The sequence below is a fragment of the Urocampus carinirostris genome, chromosome 8 (genome assembly GCF_059441175.1).
Source record: "Urocampus carinirostris isolate Australia breed hairy pipefish chromosome 8, RoL_Ucar_1.0, whole genome shotgun sequence".
Taxonomy (NCBI): Eukaryota; Metazoa; Chordata; class Actinopteri; order Syngnathiformes; family Syngnathidae; genus Urocampus; species Urocampus carinirostris.
Genome location: NC_142356.1, coordinates 24,693,986 through 24,712,612, shown reverse-complemented (window position 1 = coordinate 24,712,612; position 18,627 = coordinate 24,693,986). Strand labels below are relative to the sequence as shown.

Sequence of the window (18,627 nt, the reverse complement as noted above, 5' to 3'; positions counted from 1 at the left end):
GATAGATACTTTATTCATCCCGGTAGGGAAATTCACACTTCCAGCAGTCTACCCCGTTGTTTATTAACAGATTAACATGATGCCCTATGGGTGCTTGTAGCGGAGCGGATGACGTCACGCTAGTCCAAAAGTTCGACATCCCTGCGGCAGATGGAAATATTTTCTTTGTGAAAATCCAGGGATACACCACCTCGTGTTAGCAAGTCCACCTCCTCTCCGATTCCCCCCGGCTTTAGTGTCTCTGTATAGCGGCGTTGAAGAGCTCCGGATAGCTCCGGGTGGCTACACGTTAGCGTCCGGAATGCTAAACGTGAGCCACGTTTCCGCAAAACACAGCAACTGCGCTCCCTGTGCACTTCGATGTTTTCCACCAGCACTCGATGATCTTATTTGGTCGTGAGTTCGCATTTACCATGATTACGGATGGTACCGAAGACTTATAACGCCGCTAGCCGCTTAGCTAGCTCCGGCACTTCTTCCACGATAGGCCCCTAGATCACGCCGGCACGAGAATTCTTCAGGGCAAGGAGTTGATTCCTTGAATAGACGCGTTTTTGTGCGCTAAAACCCATGTCCATAGGATTGAAGTAATCCATAGTGTAGTTGTCAAAACGGGAAGAAAAACACCGAAGATAGGAGCAGACAATAAAACAATAGGGCAGCTGCTGGAAAAGGCAGCCGCTCGTGGCAGCGCCGCTTTGATGATGTAGTCAACAAAAACCATGCTGAAAATCTACCCCAGAAAAAAAACACGCCAGGCTTAAAAGCTACATAAGAAAAGAGTATTTTGAAGCAGTAAAAAAGTCAAATGCGACTAAATCAAACTGATATTGTTAGTAATGCTTTTTTTCTGGACTATAGAGGGCACCTATTAACCCCAAATTGGCCCAAAATTGGAAAGTGCGCCTTATTTACAGGAAAATATGGTGGAGGGAATAGAAAACGGGGCAGCACGGCAGCGCAGTGGTTAGCGCATGTGCGGCACAGTTCATGTCTTGGGAACCTCCTGCGTGGGTTCAAATCCAGCTCCAGACTTCCTGTGCGGAGTTTGTATGTTCTCCCCGTGCTTGCGTGGGTTTCCTCCGGGCACTCCGGTTTCCTCCCACATTCCAAAAACATGCATCTCAGGTGAATTGGTCGGTTCAAATTGTCCCTAGGTGTAAATGAGCGAGTGAGTTGTCTGTCCCCGTGTGCCCTGCGATTGGCTGGCAACCAGTTCAGGGTGTCCCCTGCCCACTGCCCGATGAATACTGAGATGGGCTCCAGCACCCCCGCGACCCTACTGAGGATAAGCGGTGTAGCTAATGAGATGAGATGGGAATAGAAAACGCGTAGTCATAATTATACGATACTGTAACTGTTCTGCCTTGGACAAACATATAGAGTGTGTCAGGACCAGAACAGAGACAAGACCCACTTGCGAATGTTTCTCAATTTTATTGGGAAGAAGGGAAAGGATTGCACACACGATCCGGTGATCGCTAGTCCTGGGGATCAGGTCCTTCTGAACGCGGAAGTGGCACTTCCGTGGCGAGCGATGGCCGTGTCGGGAGCGGAAAAAACAGGTCAGTAGCCGGGACAGTAGAGCAAAAAACGCGGTCGAGATCAGCAACGAGTCGAAAGCCAGGAGAGAAGAGTAGCCGTGGTCAAGATCAAAAAACGGGTCGGAGCCGGGAAACAGACAGGAGCCAAAACAGGAGTGAGTCAAGGTCAAAAAAGCTTGCCTAGAGTAGATAGATAGATAGATAGATAGATAGATAGATAGATAGATACTTTGTTCATCCCCGAAGGGAAATTCACATTTCCAGCAGCATCCCCGAGCTGAGAACAATCGAGAACAATCGAAAATAACACGGGAGCTGCTGGAGTGGCTGCCATTCGTGACGGCGCCGGAAGAAAAGATTCAATTTGAATCATGTACAAACAAACAAACAATTGAATCATGTACAAACAAACAAACAAACAAAAACTGGGGTTCGCAGACGGACTCACAACTGGTGACAGAAAGGAGTGGGTTTAAATAGGGACAGGGAGCCAATCAGAGTCCGAGGCAGTTGGCGCCAAACAAGCGGGCACAGGTGCTTCACATCATTAATCATGACAGAGTGGTCTTCGAGTGCCCTCCTTTGGTTGATTGTTTGCTGCTAAAATTAATCTCAGTGGTAAAACCATGTTTTATATAAAAACATATTTTTATTTAAATGCATTTATGTATTATTCACGTGACCCTCGGTTTTACTCTAGTTAAAGTTCTTTACGCCTGATAGTCCAGTGCGCCTTATATATAACAAATATATCACAAAGGACTATTTTGGGGAGATGCGCCTTCTAATCGGGTGCGCCTTATAAAACGGAAAATACGGTACTCTTCATAGGAAATCACAATCAGCTTTGTGGTAGGACGCCACCACAGGGTAGTACTTTTTGGCGGAACTCCGATCTTCCATCTCGTAATTACTGAAAGCCTTACGTTCTGTTTTCCAAAATGACCACACATTTAGCTGCAGTGATTTAAAAGTAACGCTAGATGGTGCTGAAAAGACAAGAATTAACCAACAATGAATTACAGTACTTCGCGGTTCCACGTTGGAGGGTTCAGAGCTTCGCGGGTCTAAAAAATAATAATAATAAAATAACATAATTAAAATAAAAAAAATAATAATATATATATATATTTTTTTTAATCATTTTTGAAGGGGCGTCGCTACTTTGCGGATTTTCACTTTTTGCAGGTGGTTTTGGTCCCCATTAACCGCGATAACCGAGGGATTACTGTATTTTACATTCAGAACATTGCAAGACAGAACAATTGTTTACCTGTACAATTTACTGTGAAATAAAATCCAGTCTCTAAACTGCACAAAGTAAAGGTCGTTCAACGCTCGGGTGGTAATCGATTGGTCATCCCTAAGGCAATGAGCAGCTTCTGACGAAAAGCAACCACTTTTTCCCTGTGGACGGGCCAATAGAGAACACAGCGTGGTCTCAACATTCCACGGCGCAGGAAGATGGAGCGCGATAGCTTGTAGTCGTGGATGTCCTGCAGGAAAACGAGAATCACAGAATCCCTGCTGGCTTCCATCACTTCATGCAATGCATGGTGGGCCGTAAAGCTGCGTAGAGAGAAACATAAGTTAAAGTGGGGTGTTTTGTTTGAAGTCTGTTTAAAAAATTGAAAGAAGACTATTCACGATGCCAGACTGAGTTTAAAAAGTCTTTAGATTTTGTTCCTACCGCACCTATCTGCTTTCATCTTACTTTTTTCCCCAAATAGTCACCACTGTTCCGGGATTAGCAACACATTAAGAAGCAGGAAATGGGGAAGATTGAAAAAGGGGTGAAGAGTGATTTCATGCTCATCCCTGTTTTTCTTTTTTGTTAGTGTAGCCTGAAAAGGGTAAAAGTAAGAATACAGACCAAACCCTCAAAAAGATAAGAAAAGAAGAGTTTATTGGCACTTAGGGAATGAGCTGACTACGGCTGCGATTATAAACCAGAAGATGGCGCCACAGAGGAGCAACATTTCTAGACACCACTTTTAAATCAATAAAAACAAGTTACCTGCTCAATCTTTTGTGGGATTTGGTGGTCTTATTTTAGCTTTCATAACACTTTGGTGTATGGTTCTTTTAAAAAATAATTTCCTTCCAATAATGTTAAAAGTATAATTGTGGAATATATTATAATCTGGGCCATTTGGTAATATTTTTATCAATCTTATATTACTTTCACTACTTGACTTTTTCTTCAAACCACAAGGATTCATTTTGTTCTAATAATATTAAAACTATATTTGATGGAATGTAATTTAAATTTGCAAGTTTTATGGCATTTTTTTTAAATTTTGCAGAATTTAGAGCATTAATGATGAATTTTTGAATTTTGGACTCACTTTATAATAATCTAGAATAACTGTATTTTGTGAAATTGTATGATTAATGTGAATACCTATTGGATTATCAGCTATATTACTTTTACCAGCACAACAGATTTCCGAGATTTCTTAATTCACCCTGCAAACATTCAAGATTTGTAAAACTTTTACACTCAGTAATGTATCCAACTGTTTTTAACTCATTCAAATATGTTGTCAGAAGTTTGTCCCTGAAGTGCCAAAATATAAAAATACGAGGTTTTATTTTGTTTTATTTTTTCAACTATTCTAAAGACTTTGTGGCTACTCATCAGTAAGTATGGAGCCTCTGATAATTAAATTAGAATGATAAAAATCACCCCTAAATGGCAGGAATGGCATTACAGTAATCAATTTTTTGCCTGCACATCAAGGAACCCCCCCATTTCTTCATGTTGCTTTGCTCCCTCTATCCAGCGATTGAGAGTGTGAGGTCTTCCCTTGAGTAACTTAAATTGTGTGAATATTACAGCACCGGAAACATCGAGTGCTAAAAAAATTCAAAATTCATGCATTGTTCATGCATAAAGCACCAAAGTGAAAGTTTTGCCTGAAAGATAAGGATTCAAGCTTTCTTTTGATATGTCTACAGAAATACATTTTCTCTAGGCCTTCTAAAATTAGTCAAAATAGGAAAAAATGTGCGGCACCCGCACTTTGTATTTGAGAGAAACATCTGGCATTGAATGAGGTGGATGGAGGTGAGAGTCCTTTCTTTTACCTTTTACTTTTGGAGAATATTCATCATTCCTTATTTTTCGTATTTGATTTAGTGATTTTTGCTCCTCTTTATTTAACCTGAGAGTAATGTATTTTGAAAGATGCACAAAAATGTATTTACCGGCTGCACCTTGGATCCCTGAGAAGGCTTTCTGTGACAACGAAAATAATTTTCCTTGAGTTCCTCAAGTTATTCACAATGGACTCCAGAATGTGCATCCCTGGTATAGATTCTTGGTCTTCCAGACAAAACCTGCATGCTCTGCCCACAAGGGGCAACAAGGCGCTCTCCACCCAATTGCCATCCTCCTCAGCATGGATAATATAAGCGTCATATTGGAACTGCCTGCTTTCTTCTGCTGCGGCGTCGCTGAATCCCAAAGCCCGGTTGATCAGAATGTTCCAATAGAACTCGATCCTCCAGCCATGAAAGCGCACCAGAAGAGCTGTCACGGTCAGTGTCAATACCAGAGAAGTACTTAGTATATAAAGTGCATAGAATGGTGCCATATCCTTACAGGGCAAAGAGTCAAATTCTGTGATAGAACGGTTGAAGTAAGCCAGCGGCGTCTTGCAAATGTAGTTTTCCCTCAAGCCGGGGATGGTTGTTGTGTTGGTGGCATTCACCCAAGTCACAAACCACTGGATGCTCTCGCACGTGCAGTCAAAGGGATTCCGATCCATAAAGAGATAAGTGAGGTTGGCTAAAGGAATCCTGAACACCTCAGGTCTCACAGCTGTGATCAGGTTCCTGTGGAGATGTAAGACTTTCAGGGAGGTCAGGCTGTCAAACACGGAGTCCTTTAGGTTGGTGAGCAGATTGTTGCTAAGAGTGAACTCACGTAGGTTCCTCAGACCACTAAGCGTCTGTGTAGGGATTTCATCGAGCCCATTGCTGTCCATATGCAGGCTTACTAGGTTGTCCAACCCATTAAGATAGAGCACAGGACCACCTAGGTTGGCATCCTTCCACAACCGTGCCAGGTTGTTGTGTTGAAGATTAAGGACCTTCAAGTTAACGAGTTTGCTCAGGAGGTTGCTTTTCAGGTTGGCAATATTGTTGTTGCTCAAGTCCAAGTAGCTGAGGTTGGACAAGGGCTCAAAGGGAGAACGATCCAAGCTCAGGGATTTGGCTGTGAGGCTTTTACTTAGTGTTAAGACCCTCAGAAGAGGAATATTGACAAACGACATAGAGCTGAGATTGATCGTCTGATGATTGTAGGACATGTGAAGCTCCAGGAGTCGATCCAAGCCTTGGAACTCAGCCCCGCTCAGAGTCTGTTTGATGAAATTGAAATCCAGGAAAAGATGGGTGAGGTTCCGCAAATGGGAGAATGCGTCTTTTTGAATCTGTAAAATGGCTGTCGCTGTCAGGTTGAGCTTTTCCAACACTGACTCGCTTAGCGAAGCAAATGTCTTGTTAGAGATGTGTTTTAGCGATGCATAGTTGCCCCAGCTCAGGTCTAAAAATGTTAAGCTCTTCAAACCTGTAAATGTGTTTTCAGTAATCTCACGTGCTGAAGTACTTCTCAAACACAATGTTTTCAGGGTTCTCAATGGCTGGAAGGAGAAGTCTTCAATGATGGGTGTAGCAGAGGTGTGACTTTTTACCAGAGCTTTCCTCATGTCCAGCTGCTTCAAACTTTCAAGACCGTGAAATGTCTCCTTGGTTAAGTGCTTGATTTTATTGTCCGACAAAACTAAAATATTCAATTTGCCGAGCCAGTGGAATGAGCCTTCTTCAATTTTACCCAAGCCATTGCTAGAGAGGTCCAAAAATGTCACATTTGTTCGCTGTAAACCTTGGAAAGTGTTTTTTGTGAGTGTGACTAACTTCATCCTCTGCAAAGACAAGTTCTGGATAGATGTCCCTGGCAGTGCAGCACAGAGTTTGGAAATAGCTGTGGTTCCCATGTTACTTCCATCCATTATTAAGACTTGCAAGTGGAGCATGGGTAGGAATGAACCAGACTCTACCTGCCAAAATATACATAATTAGCAGTAATATAACGTCCTTAACGTATACATTATGTCAGCTTATTCTAGTCTCTGTTACAAAGAACTGATTTGGGGCTATAATTGGTAAATGACCCTCCCCAATTCGGTTGAAAATGGAATGAAATGGTAGATGCAACTCTTTTACTGTAGCTGGCCTTAAAATACATTAATGTTGTCAAATGCCACACTAAAATAATTTGCCCCATTTCTTAATGCAATGTGCCAGTGCCCCACGAATATTTTATTAATGGCCTCAACTTGAAAATGTGTCTCCTTACTGTTTTAATATCTGCAGATTCCATGTTCAGGACCTGTAAGGATGCTGACTGGTTAAAGAGTGCAAAGTCATCCTTTGCCAAAGTTGAGAAGGAGTTGAATCCCATCCTCAGCTCCACTAGGTTTGGCATCTGAGGCACGGAGCCTAACTTGGCCGAGTCTAGGTTGTTTTTAGATATGTCCAGGAACTTAAGACTCTGAAAGAAAGAGACAGAAGAGCCACTTACTTTAGTTAAACTTTTGGTTCACAGGTTAATTTTTGAATTTTGGACTCACTTTATAATAATCTAGAATCAAGCTCCAAATTACAGTATGAGTGTTCTTAATTACCAATTCTGTATAGCTTTGCATATGACTAGCTTGAAAAAGGTTTGCTTTAGTTAGAACTTGACATTCTAAATGTTTTACATACACATACTAAAACATTTTTAGACCTCTGTATTAAAGGACAATGTAAAGCCAAATTCAATCCCAGTTAAAAAGCGAGATAGAAATATATCAATAAAATGATATTGTAATATTTCAATAAATTCTAAAAATTTGTTGGAGACATATTGTTGTAAATATTTGATCATATAACTAGACTCTCAAACTCAATAAATTATTTTAATCAGCGAACAACCATTTGTTATTCCTTGTTTGAATAAAATTCGGGAAAAAATACCTTTATAAACAAAATTGCGAGTCCGTTTTTCAGAACACGTACGCCAGCGTAAACAACAAACCGGACATGCGATCATGAATCGTCTTAAGCAAGACATTGTTATTGTGTGCATAAAAGTACATTTTGTGACTAATATGACCGTTCATCAAACTGAAATCGAAATAAAACAGGTTAAGTAAATCAAGGGGCAGCACGGCGGCACAGTGGTTAGCGCCATGTGCGGCACAGTTCTGAGGTCATGAGATCGAATCTCGTGTGTGGAGTTTGCATGTTCTCCCAGTGCTTGCGTGGGTTTACTCCGGCTACTCCCGTCTCCTCCCACATTCCCAGAACATGCATGTTAGGTTAATTGGCCGGTCCAAATTGTCCCTAGGTGTGAATGAGCGAGCGAGTTGTCCGTCTCTCTGTGCCCTGCTACTGGTTGGCAACAAGTTCAGGGTGTCCCCTGCCCACTGCCCGAAGACAGCTGGGATGGGCTCCAGCACCCCAGCGACCCTACTGAGGAAAAGCGGTGCAGATAATGGATGGATGGATGGATGAGTAAATCAAGATAAACCAAATTTAGTTAATTCTTATCTAATACCTTAAAACAAAATACAGTTTTATTTTATGGAATTTATGTTAAATATTGTCTATACATACACTTGTCGTCAATTGTTCATTGAATTGCCGCCTTTTATTCAAATCAATTTCCGCTGTTATGTTTACCACTTACCAAACTCATTACTAGTCCAGTAGTTTTTTTCCTTTCTGCTTAACTGCACTGGTGCTTCGTGTAACAGAGTTGAAATTTGATTGTTTTGAATGTTTTTTGAATTCTCACAAGATCTGTGTTTTTGTTGTATTACTGATATTGATATTAATTAATATTCCGGTACCTCATGTAATTGTTAAGTCATGGGCGTCTGCGACTGTCTTTTTCGTTTGGCACTTTATGGGCTTCAGCGCTTGCCGTAACTTCAGCTAATTTGCATCACGCTGAAGGTAAGATGTGCCCAATATCAGTTGGATAAAAAAAAATGCATATTTTGCTAGGTATAGAAGCTGCTTTCACAAATTATTTTTGTATATAAAGATATATAAGTTGTGCTAAATGATGTATATTTAAAAAAGCACTAAATGAGAAGTAAAGTAATACAGCTTGAAACGATGATGCAACATGTTTTGATGCAAACACGCCACGGGGTACGGCCTGTTGAGTGATGTCCAGTTTTTGTATTTTTAATGTTTTAGATCATTGCAGTCGTGAACAGATGCCCTGACTTTTGTATTGTTTTGTTTACTGAATGCAGGTACGTGGGAAAGTTATGTTCATTGTTATTATTAAAGTTTCACTATTAATGTGCTCGCATGTTGTCTGCTTGCCGTAGCTTCAGCTAATTTGCATCGCGCTGAAGATTATTGCAGTCGTGAACAGATGCCCTGACTTTTGTATTGTTTTGTTTACTGAATGCAGGCAATAAACCGAGTGACTGTGAAACCTTGTGTATCGCAAGATTGAGGGTTCTTACATACGCTTGTGCCTTGTATTGGTTGTTAATGTTATGGATATACACACTCTGCAACATCTTCTGGCCTCTGTATTTAGAGGACAACGATAAGCTTAGTGATGGTAATCGAAACGCTGGATCATGGAGATGAGTACCTGCAACCTGAAAAAAATTTCCCCTTTCAGCTTCAGCCTGTTGCTTGACAAGCGCAACCTGGTCAGGTTCCCGCAGGCTCTCAGATCCTCCTCCTGAATGACATGCACTTCATTGTGGTCCACGTCAAAAGTCTGTAGCAGGGGTAAAGCCCGGCACAGACCCCCATTCAGGTTTGTGACGCTGTTGAAACTGATATCCAGGTGCAAGAGGTCTGCGTAGGGTTCCAGGGACACTGGAGGGATCTGCTTCAGTCTGTTGTGGGACAGATCCAACCAGGTGATATTACTTGGGAGGTAGGGTGGCACGGAGGCTAAGCTTAAACGGCTGCAGTCTGCTTTGGTGCCTTGAAGGCGACAGGTCTTTATCTGAGAGGTGTCGACAGATAAAATCAGCATCATCGTGTACAGATGCACCTGTGGGGATGAAGGTAAAAACGTGGAGTAACGTGTAAAAACGATGAATACAAAAATCCGTCATTGAATTAATACGTTGTATTATTACTGTGCATCTATTTTTCATTTTCTTATTTTGTTAATTACTTGACAAGTTTTTTCGTATGATGTGAAAAGTGTGGCTGAAGGTACTGTTTAGGTAGGAAATGGCATAAGTACACATTGTTTTTCAATGGAGGCCTCTATGGTTACTGCCTGTTCAAAGTCAGTTTCATGTTTCCCTCTGATGTGTGTACCACCAATGAAGAGAAAATGGAAATAAAAATATTTGGGGGGGAAAAAAAGCGTCATTGGTATAAAAAAACAGCCTGCTTATTTACGCAGGTATCTTAAAAACATTGATCAAATACAGTATTCAGGGTATATCAAAGACTGGGTGATTTTATTCGGAATGCCGTAAATTTCTGAGCATGTCAAAAGAAGAAGCGAGTCTGCAGGTCATTTTTATCGAAAGTTTTATTTGTTTTGTTTTTTTTCATGCAAACCAAATGTGCTCTCTGGCCACTGGAGGGCAGTGTGGAGTTTGTACAGCATGGTGAGTTGGTTCCGTAAAGTGCCTTCAATCAACTGTTAACATAAGGTAGTTGACGCATTCATTTCATTGTTGGTGACAAAAGGCATACATTCCGAATAGAGGTAAGATCTGAAATTTGGGGAGGGTCAGGTCTAAAATGTAAATCATTACATTTGGGTTTTGGGCTGGGCTTCTATTTCACGTGACTTTTAAGAAAAATATCCATCTGTCAATATTTTAGGTTTCTTTTTCTGTGAGGAGGATCAAAGTGATGGACTCTGTCCCCCTTTCATTGGCACGGTCAGACCTGATGTAGCGGGCACAAAGGAGGGGAGCCGAGTCGGCCAAAATTACCCTGGCTCCTCCTGAGTCCTCACAAATAAGTTTCCGGTTGAATTTGGGCTTGGTCCCTCAAATAACATTAGCTGGTTGGGTTTGGGTTGGGTCGGGCTGTAAAATTTAGGCCTGAACTTACATCTAATGTCAAACTTTTGACATTAAAAAGCAGTGGATTTTATCGCACACTCTAATTTTAAGTGAAAAACCAAATCTGCCTACCGTATATTAAAAAAGAAAACAAAATGTGCTTGTTGAAAACCAGAAGTGGCAATCTTGCACCTTAACGTAAATGCACTAAGACTTAGACTTGCTTCAAAATAAAGTAGCGGTATACAAAATTACTGGTCTCAGGTCAAAATGTTTTGGCGTTGTTGTCTGGATTTGAAAAAGCAGTATATTTTTGGGGGGGTAAAAGAGGAAGACGTTTTTAAGAAGAGAAAAGCTGTAGTTTAACACGTAAAGCGGTCGCATTCGCAGGTATGTAAATTGTCATGATTTGCCCATTGCCCTCACCTGTGCCCGCTCGTTTGGCCAGCTGCTGCCCGTTGCCTCCCTCTCCTATTTAAAGTCAGTACTCCTTTCATTCCTGGTCTGTCCGTCAGCGAACCTCAGCATACGCAAGGCGAGCACAATTTGACCCTGGCTCTCGTCTGTCCTGTCCTCACCAGTATCCTGCTTCTCTGTCCCTGACTTCCCAATCTCCTGCTCCGGCTACTTGACCCGTTTTGCCCATCGACCACGCTCTGTTCTCCCGCTCCGGCTATTTGACCTGTTTTTGCACATCGACCACGCTCCGATCCCCCGTCCCGGCAACTCCACTCGTTTCCGCATTCCGGCCACGCTCCGATCCAGTGAGCTCCTTGCTCCTCCTGCCCAGCGAGCACCGGATCCCTGTTGTTTGTTTTCCTGCACCTGACCTTCTCGATTCTCCAATAAAGCTTTGTGTGTAACGTTATGCGTTTGGGTCTACCATCTGTTCTGGTTTTAAAATAAATGTGTTGTGTTTATAAAGGCTGCCTTTTCATTACTGATTATAATAAGTAGGGTAGGTTACCAATGCAGACTGAATGGTAAAGCCTAATACAAACAAACAAAGCCAAAAATGTATCATTGACATTCTTCTATAGATCCGTCCCACCCAAGAATAAAAAGTCTTGATCCGGCCCCAGAGTCGAATTGAGTTTGACATCCCTGATATAGCTAAACATGTCGTCAACAACAAATCAGGCATACTTTTGCTAGTGGCACAGATTCAAAATATGTACACATTTTTTTTTCTTTTTAAACAATTTATTCATTAAACCTTGTATCAATTATATGTAGTTATAGTTGTTCCAAATTTCTTACCAGGTTTTTCCCATATCTGTAGATCATGGTTTTGGACGTAGAAGTTGTATTTCCTCAGATATTCCAACATAACAGACTTCACTAAATGATCTTCGTCAGAGCAAACAAATACGGACGTGAGATTTCTACCTCCGCTTTCACTTCTTCTTAAATGAGCTTGGCTATGTGCATTGTGCATAAACCACAACACAAACTCACAAACTTACACGCACACTTCCAAAAACTTACCAAATTTCTTTTCATTCCCAGGCAAGGGGAAACTTGTCTTCTGGGCATTTTGATGCAACTATTGAGTTTCAATTCAGAATGGTTCAACTGCTACAGACAAAGAAATACAGGTAATCCATGCAAAAAAAAAAAAAGAAAAGAAAAAAACCCTTTGCCAATTTCCTGTGTGGGCGGTTCCCTGACATACCTTGGCCTTGACACATGAACGCGCATTGTCTCACAAACACACATACATACAAACACACACACAGACACACACACACACACACACACACACACGGAAAAACATTACAGTACGACTCGAGTGAAGCCTGTTTTGATACGCCCAAGCTGCAATCACACGTGAAGAAATGAAGGAATATCCCCACAAAAGGCCCGGGTGATAAAGATGATCATGAACAATAACTTATAGGTTTGCTACCTATCATGCTCGTCCCCGCGGTCTTTTTGTTTTGGATTTTTTTTTTCTCTTAGTGGAGGATGGAAATGGTGAAAGTAAGAAGAGACCTACTTGAAGTATAGACGGAAGGACAACCTAAACCCCAAGAAAGATGAAAAAAGAGGAGTTTATTCGAACGCTTCTAAGAAATACACGTACTGTACACACATCATGAATAAGCTGACAGAGGCTGCAATGGTGACACAAGCCAGGAGATGGCGCAGCAAATAAAAAAGCTGCAAATTCAGTACAGCTCGTTTAAAGATTGGATTTTTAAAATATGTTTGGTGTGTGAAAGTAAGGTGTACTGTGATAGGCTAGCAGAAAACCCATACCTTTCATTGTATTTCTGTCATTTTATATGTTTTTGATCATTTTAAATTGTGTACGTGGTATGACATTTTTTGTACAAAAAATACTGCTACTTATAAGGAACCCTAAATCTACTGTAGTCAAGACAAGTCATGTTTATAATCACAAGGAGTCTCAAAGGGCTGAACCGACCACAGACTATTGCAAATTACAGACTATTATTAAACCTTCCCCTGATCTAAAACCTAGATGAGGGCAAGGAAAAACTCAAAACCTTAGCATGAGTAAAATCAAGAGACCTTGAAGAGGACCACACATGAGGTAATCCCCCTCTCAGGATGACCAGGCTGCAATGGATGTTGCATTAACAAACAATACAATACTAGTTTTGAGGGACCTGTAGCGCCTACCAGAGGGCAATAGGTCAAAGAGCTGGTGGATAGGATTGAAATGGTCTTTTATCATCTTTATGATTCTGCTACAGTATCACAAGCCGGCAATGTCTTCTAGACTGGGCAGAGAGAAGCCTATGATCTTTTGGGCTGTGTTGATTACTCTCGGTATGTTTCTCCTGTCCACTGTCGTGCTTCCAGCATATCACAAAGTGATGCAGTATGCCAGAATGATTTATAATGTCGCTATATATAAGCACACCAGCAACTTATGTTTTTCATCCTGAAGACCCTCAGGAAGTGGAAGTGCTGCTAAGCCTTCCCCTCCACAGCCCTGGTATTGGTAGACAAGGAGAGGTTGCAGATGTGTACAGGTATGTGCAGGAGTTTGAAGCAGTTAACTCTATCATGCTTGGGGCTGGGTTTGTGTGTGCCTTCCTGAAGTCAAGAATTTACGGTGTTGAGGATTCATTTATTTTTGGAACACCCAAAAGATTTTGTAACATTTACTTGCGTATGGGTCTATTCTTATCCCGACATAGCATGATTTTATTAAACTAGAAGTTAAAATAAGAAGCAATATTCAACACCGGCTTCTATTTCTCTCAGGACGTAACATTTTCAAAATTGTCAAGTAGGTGGGGAAATAAGAAAGAATGCTATATTGTTATTAATATTGTTTTGTGTTGTTTACTTGGTAAATAAGCTTATTCGCGCAAATGATCTTGTTTTTTACTTTAAACTGAGTAAATAAGTGTCGCGTTGTGTTTGTAAGGTTTGTTATGGCTTAACAAAATTAATTTCAATCGTTAAAAATGGGAGAAATTGGATGATATTGATAGGTATAAAAATCTAGGTTGTACCACAGCACAGAATATGCTCCAGTTTCCCCTTGACCCTATATATGCATAACATTTCTGAAATTAAGGATTTAAAACAGAAATTTAATTGCAACGCCTGGCTACATTTAGTTACAACAACCACTAGGGAGCAGTACAGGTCCATCAATTATTTACCTTTTAATGCTTCTTTTCACAGATATTATCGCTTGTGTTTTAAACTGTGTACCTTGTTCTTGAGGTCAATTGATGTTTACACTAGCATTATATTCATATTTTATTTCCATTTTTCAAATTAAAAAGATGTTTGAGCACATTTCGCTTAACAGCCTGTCTTTGTTCTTCCTAATATTTTTGTTAGTATTCTTATTATAAATGGGTATCTGGGTCAGAAAATGACTTTGGGTAACGCACTTTCGAAGGGTTTTATTACAGGGGCTTGAATCATTGGCAAATATGTTTGTAGGATGGAAAGCCTGGTAGTGATTTTATTTCACTATTAATTAATACTATAGATGTTTTCTTTGTATTGTTATTTCTTTTCTTTTTGATGAAGGACACACATAATTAATACAATGGAATTATTGACAACATTGACATCATTTACAACACTTCTTTTATTCATTATCTGCACCGCTTATCTTCAGTAGGGTTGCGGGGGTGCTGGAGCCCATCCCATTTATCCTTCGGCAGTGGGCAGGGGACACCCTGAACCGGTTGCCAGTCGGACGCAGGGCACACAGAGACAGAGAACTCACTCGCTCATTCTCACTCAGAGACAATTTGGACCGGCCAATTAACCTGACATGCATATTTTTGGAATGGGGGAGGTGACAGGAGTGCCTGGAAGAAACCCACGCAAGCACGGGGAGAACATGCAAACTCCACACAGAAAGGTTCGATTTCATATATATATATATATCTCTCATCTCTCTCATTAGCCGTACCGCTTATCCTCATTAGGGTCGCGGGGGGCTGAAGCCCATCCCAGCCATCTCCGGGCAGTGGGCAGGGGACACCCTGAACTGGATATATATATATATATATATATATATATATATATATATATATATATATATATATAGAGAGAGAGAGAGAGAGAGAGAGAGAGAGAGAGAGAGAGAGAGAGAGAGAGAGAGAGAGAGAGAGAGAGAGAGATATTAGAGATAGATAGATAATATATGAATATATCAAAGAAGTATGTAAAAATACATTAGACTTAAAGTGGTTGTATTTCGTGTTTTTTTACAAAAATAAATGAAAGCCACAATTTATGTAATGCATGTTGTACAATGTGATACTTAATATTTTGTAAAAACAAAACATTTTTCCCCTGTGATTTAGGATCTAGTATCAATATTGTCACATGCCGCTACCTGTCAATGCTGAGGTCAAACTCCTCTATAAAGAGTGGGATAATGCTTTACACCGTGGGGAAGGCGCTGTATCTGAGTTAGATCAGGAGTGTTCCTTTGCTTCTGATAACCATGGAAACCAGTACTATATGTTTTATGCCGGGGAGCAATCCCTCAACCCCAAAAAACTGCCCAGAAAGGGATGGGTGCCGCAATGCTGCACTTCCCCAAAGCAAACCCCAGGAAGTAGTCCCTTGACGACCCTGGGATCCGAGAATTTTGAGTAAAAGAAGCAAACTACATACGTTTTATCAAATTCATAGCACAACTGAACATCAGTCATATGCAAAGCATCTAATCGTAGAAGTTCAACTTGCTTTTACCTTTTCATCCCCTCGTACTCCCTCCCTCAGATTATTAGAGCACGACTGTCTGTCTCGTCCTGAAATAGCCTCACCTGAATGGTTTAGTCCACTGCTAAGCTCATGCAGCTTATGATGCCAGGGCTTTGGTCCAGTGACTCCGATGCTGTTGTGCAGACATGTTGAAATAAGAATGTTACCATGGTAGACAAATGAAACGACAAAAGATATGTTATTAGACTATTCTTAATTCCAAAATAATGAGGATTCCAAAAATATAAAGGCCAAATCTTGAGGCTTTAATGGGTTGATCTATTTGGTCTCTTATTGTATGTATTAAAATCTGCAATAACTGTCAGCGTTGATCTTTTTTTAAGCTGAGGGCTACTTTTTGTTACTGATTGGCGCACAGGACTTTTGATATAAATTTCTAAACCAACAATATGTGTCATGACTATGTTATGACTATGTTATTACCAGGTTGTAATTATTAGAAATTAACTGCACCACTAAAATTTTATGTCAGTAAAAATCAAATTTACAAGGTAATCGCAATGACCCATCACTGATTTGCAGAATCTGTCCAGGGGCTTGCCAGGTGTTTGTGGGGGCCCACTGGCACCAAGTTGGAGACCCTCGTCGTAAATGTTGTCAATAATGCCATTGTATTAAAATAGTATAACATTTATAATGGTATGAGGTATTGTTCAGTTTACAGTATTAAGTTTAAAAATAAGTAAAGCTATTAACTGTTGATAAACTACATATTTGACCACTAGATGTCGCTGTATTGAGCAGTGCAACCAAAAAAAAAGCGCTAAAACCACAAGGAAGAATACAAACTAGGGAGCCTCAAAGTGACCAAACCACTCCAATTTTCTTTTCTTTTTTCGTGCAGCCTTTCACAAGGTTTTTAGTTTTTGGATATTCCTTTAGCATCAATGTGGCAACACTCAAGTTATTTCAAATGAAAGTCAACTTTCCGGATCTATGACTATTAAAAAAAATATATTAAAAAATACGCCAATGATGAGGAGGCGCTAAATAATGCACAATGTCTCTTGAACAGAGAATTACCATAAAGTATAACGAAGCAAAAATGTGGTTGCAGTGAATGATGATTATAATGGTCATCTATTTTCATTATTATTATTTCAATTTGATGGAATCTTGTTCTGGCAACTTATTGCAAATACATCTTTCTCTCTCTCTCTCTCTCTCTCTCTCTCTCTCTCTCTCTCTCTCTCTCTCTCTCTCTCTCTCTTTCTCTCTCTCTCTCTCTCTCTCTCTCTCTCTCTCTCTCTATATATATATATATATATATATATATATATATATATATATATATATATATATATGGAGGGGTCTGAAATTTTCATTGTAGGTGCATGTCCACTGAGAGAGAGATAAACTAGAATTCCAGAACCATGATTTTTGTGTGATATAGCTGCAAATAAGTATTTGAACACCTAAGAAAATGAATGTTGATATTGGGTACAGTAGCCTTTGTTTGCTATTACAGAGGTCAAAGGTTTCCTGTGGTTTTTTACCAGGTTTTCACACACTGCAGGAGGGATCTTGGCCTACTCCTACAGACAGATCTTCTCTAGACCAGTCAGGTGTCTGGGCTGTTGCTGAGAAACACGGAATTTTAGCTCCCTCCAAAGATTTTTGATTGGGTTCAGGTTTGGAGACTGGCTGGGCAATGCTAGAACCTAGATTTTTCTTTTTAGTTTATCTCTCTCACAGTGGACATGCACCTACAATGAAAATTTCAGACCCCTCCATGGTTTCTAAGTGGGAGAAATAGCAAAATAGCAGAGTGTTCAAATACTCATTTTCTTCATTATATTTACAAAATGACACTTTACCGACTTTTTTCCCGTGGTAAAAAAATACCTTACTTCCCACAATCCTAGCGTCCCCCTGGCTGTATGCAGATATTATTGTGGGTCTAGTACATGTTACCTAAAAAGGAACAGGACAGATTCAGGGTCAAATTCCTTGAAAATCCTGCTCGGACACAAAAAATGATGTGGGTCCAAAGCAGTCTGGTAAGTCTGCTAACTCATTTATCCCGAATGCCTGCATGCATTAGGATTATAGCCTTGCTTGTTGTTCCAGGCTCCTTAATCTATTTCTGTTACCCCTTGCCTCTTCGTTTATTTGGATTAATGAGCCCATTTCATAGTTATACAAGATGAAAATCTACCAATAAGCTTTACAGCTTTTAGCCAAAAACAATGAGGGAAGGAATTCTGACAATTAATTTTGATTATACTTTTTTTCTTCCGCGCTTCCTAGCACTGAAATAATTTCATAAGTACCATGTGCAACCACAATTAAACGGAGTGGTGGGATTTACGGTCGCTACATTGAGATCTTGCAGTGGTTCTTAATCGTTTTATCACCCAAAATAATTACTATCTCCAATTGTACCACATGGAAAATTAGGATAAAGGTATAGCGTCTTTGACAGTTTTTTCAAAACAGACATTTTATTCCCACAAAAATGTTACAGCCTTCCATTACTAATTTTATTATACCTCACACTATGTTTGAGTAAAGGGAAATTTAAGAAATGCACTAATCTAGTGCTTGCATTAAATGTATTAAACATACAATTTAAGTTTGTTTCGCTTCTTTTTCTACAACTTGTTTATCACAAGTAAAAAAAAGAACAGCAATAGAAAAAAGTAGATTACAAATCTTACAATCAACTTTGCACATTACTGTCAGAACCCACACAGACCAAGGATCCAGATGTGTAACGTTTTGACACAAGCTTTATTTTACGAGAAAGGGGCAGTCATCCGCGTGAACGCAATGGC

General features: G+C 40.2%; 1 protein-coding gene across 2 annotated transcripts; it reads right to left on the bottom strand.

Moving 5' to 3' along the window:
• Positions 1-1,435: 1,435 nt before the first annotated feature.
• tlr3 (toll-like receptor 3) lies at positions 1,436-12,229 on the bottom strand. 2 transcript variants are annotated; one of them, XM_088342083.1, is made up of 6 exons: positions 12,098-12,175; positions 11,870-11,959; positions 9,217-9,630; positions 6,910-7,104; positions 4,755-6,610; positions 1,436-3,113 (listed from the first exon to the last, which is right to left on the bottom strand). In XM_088342083.1, exons 2-6 carry the CDS (start codon positions 11,894-11,896, stop codon positions 2,876-2,878), a joined length of 2,730 nt encoding a protein of 909 aa, XP_088198209.1. In that variant the 5' UTR covers positions 11,897-11,959; positions 12,098-12,175; the 3' UTR covers positions 1,436-2,875. The 2 variants fall into 2 exon arrangements, with proteins under 2 accessions (XP_088198209.1, XP_088198208.1); XM_088342082.1 differs by lacking the exon at positions 11,870-11,959 and having other exon boundaries at positions 12,098-12,229.
• Between the last annotated feature and the right edge of the window lie 6,398 nt (positions 12,230-18,627).

Excerpts from the sequence above, each read along its gene's own strand:
- tlr3 (XM_088342082.1), bottom strand. The coding sequence starts at position 12,145 with ATGCCCAGAAGACAAGTTTCCCCTTGCCTGGGAATGAAAAGAAATTTG. Across the intron at positions 7,105-9,216 it reads AAATTTTTTTCAGGTTGCAG|AGTCTTAAGTTCCTGGACAT; the intron begins GTACTCATCTCC and ends TCTTTCTTTCAG. Across the intron at positions 6,611-6,909 it reads AATCTGCAGATATTAAAACA|GTAGAGTCTGGTTCATTCCT; the intron begins GTAAGGAGACAC and ends ATATTTTGGCAG.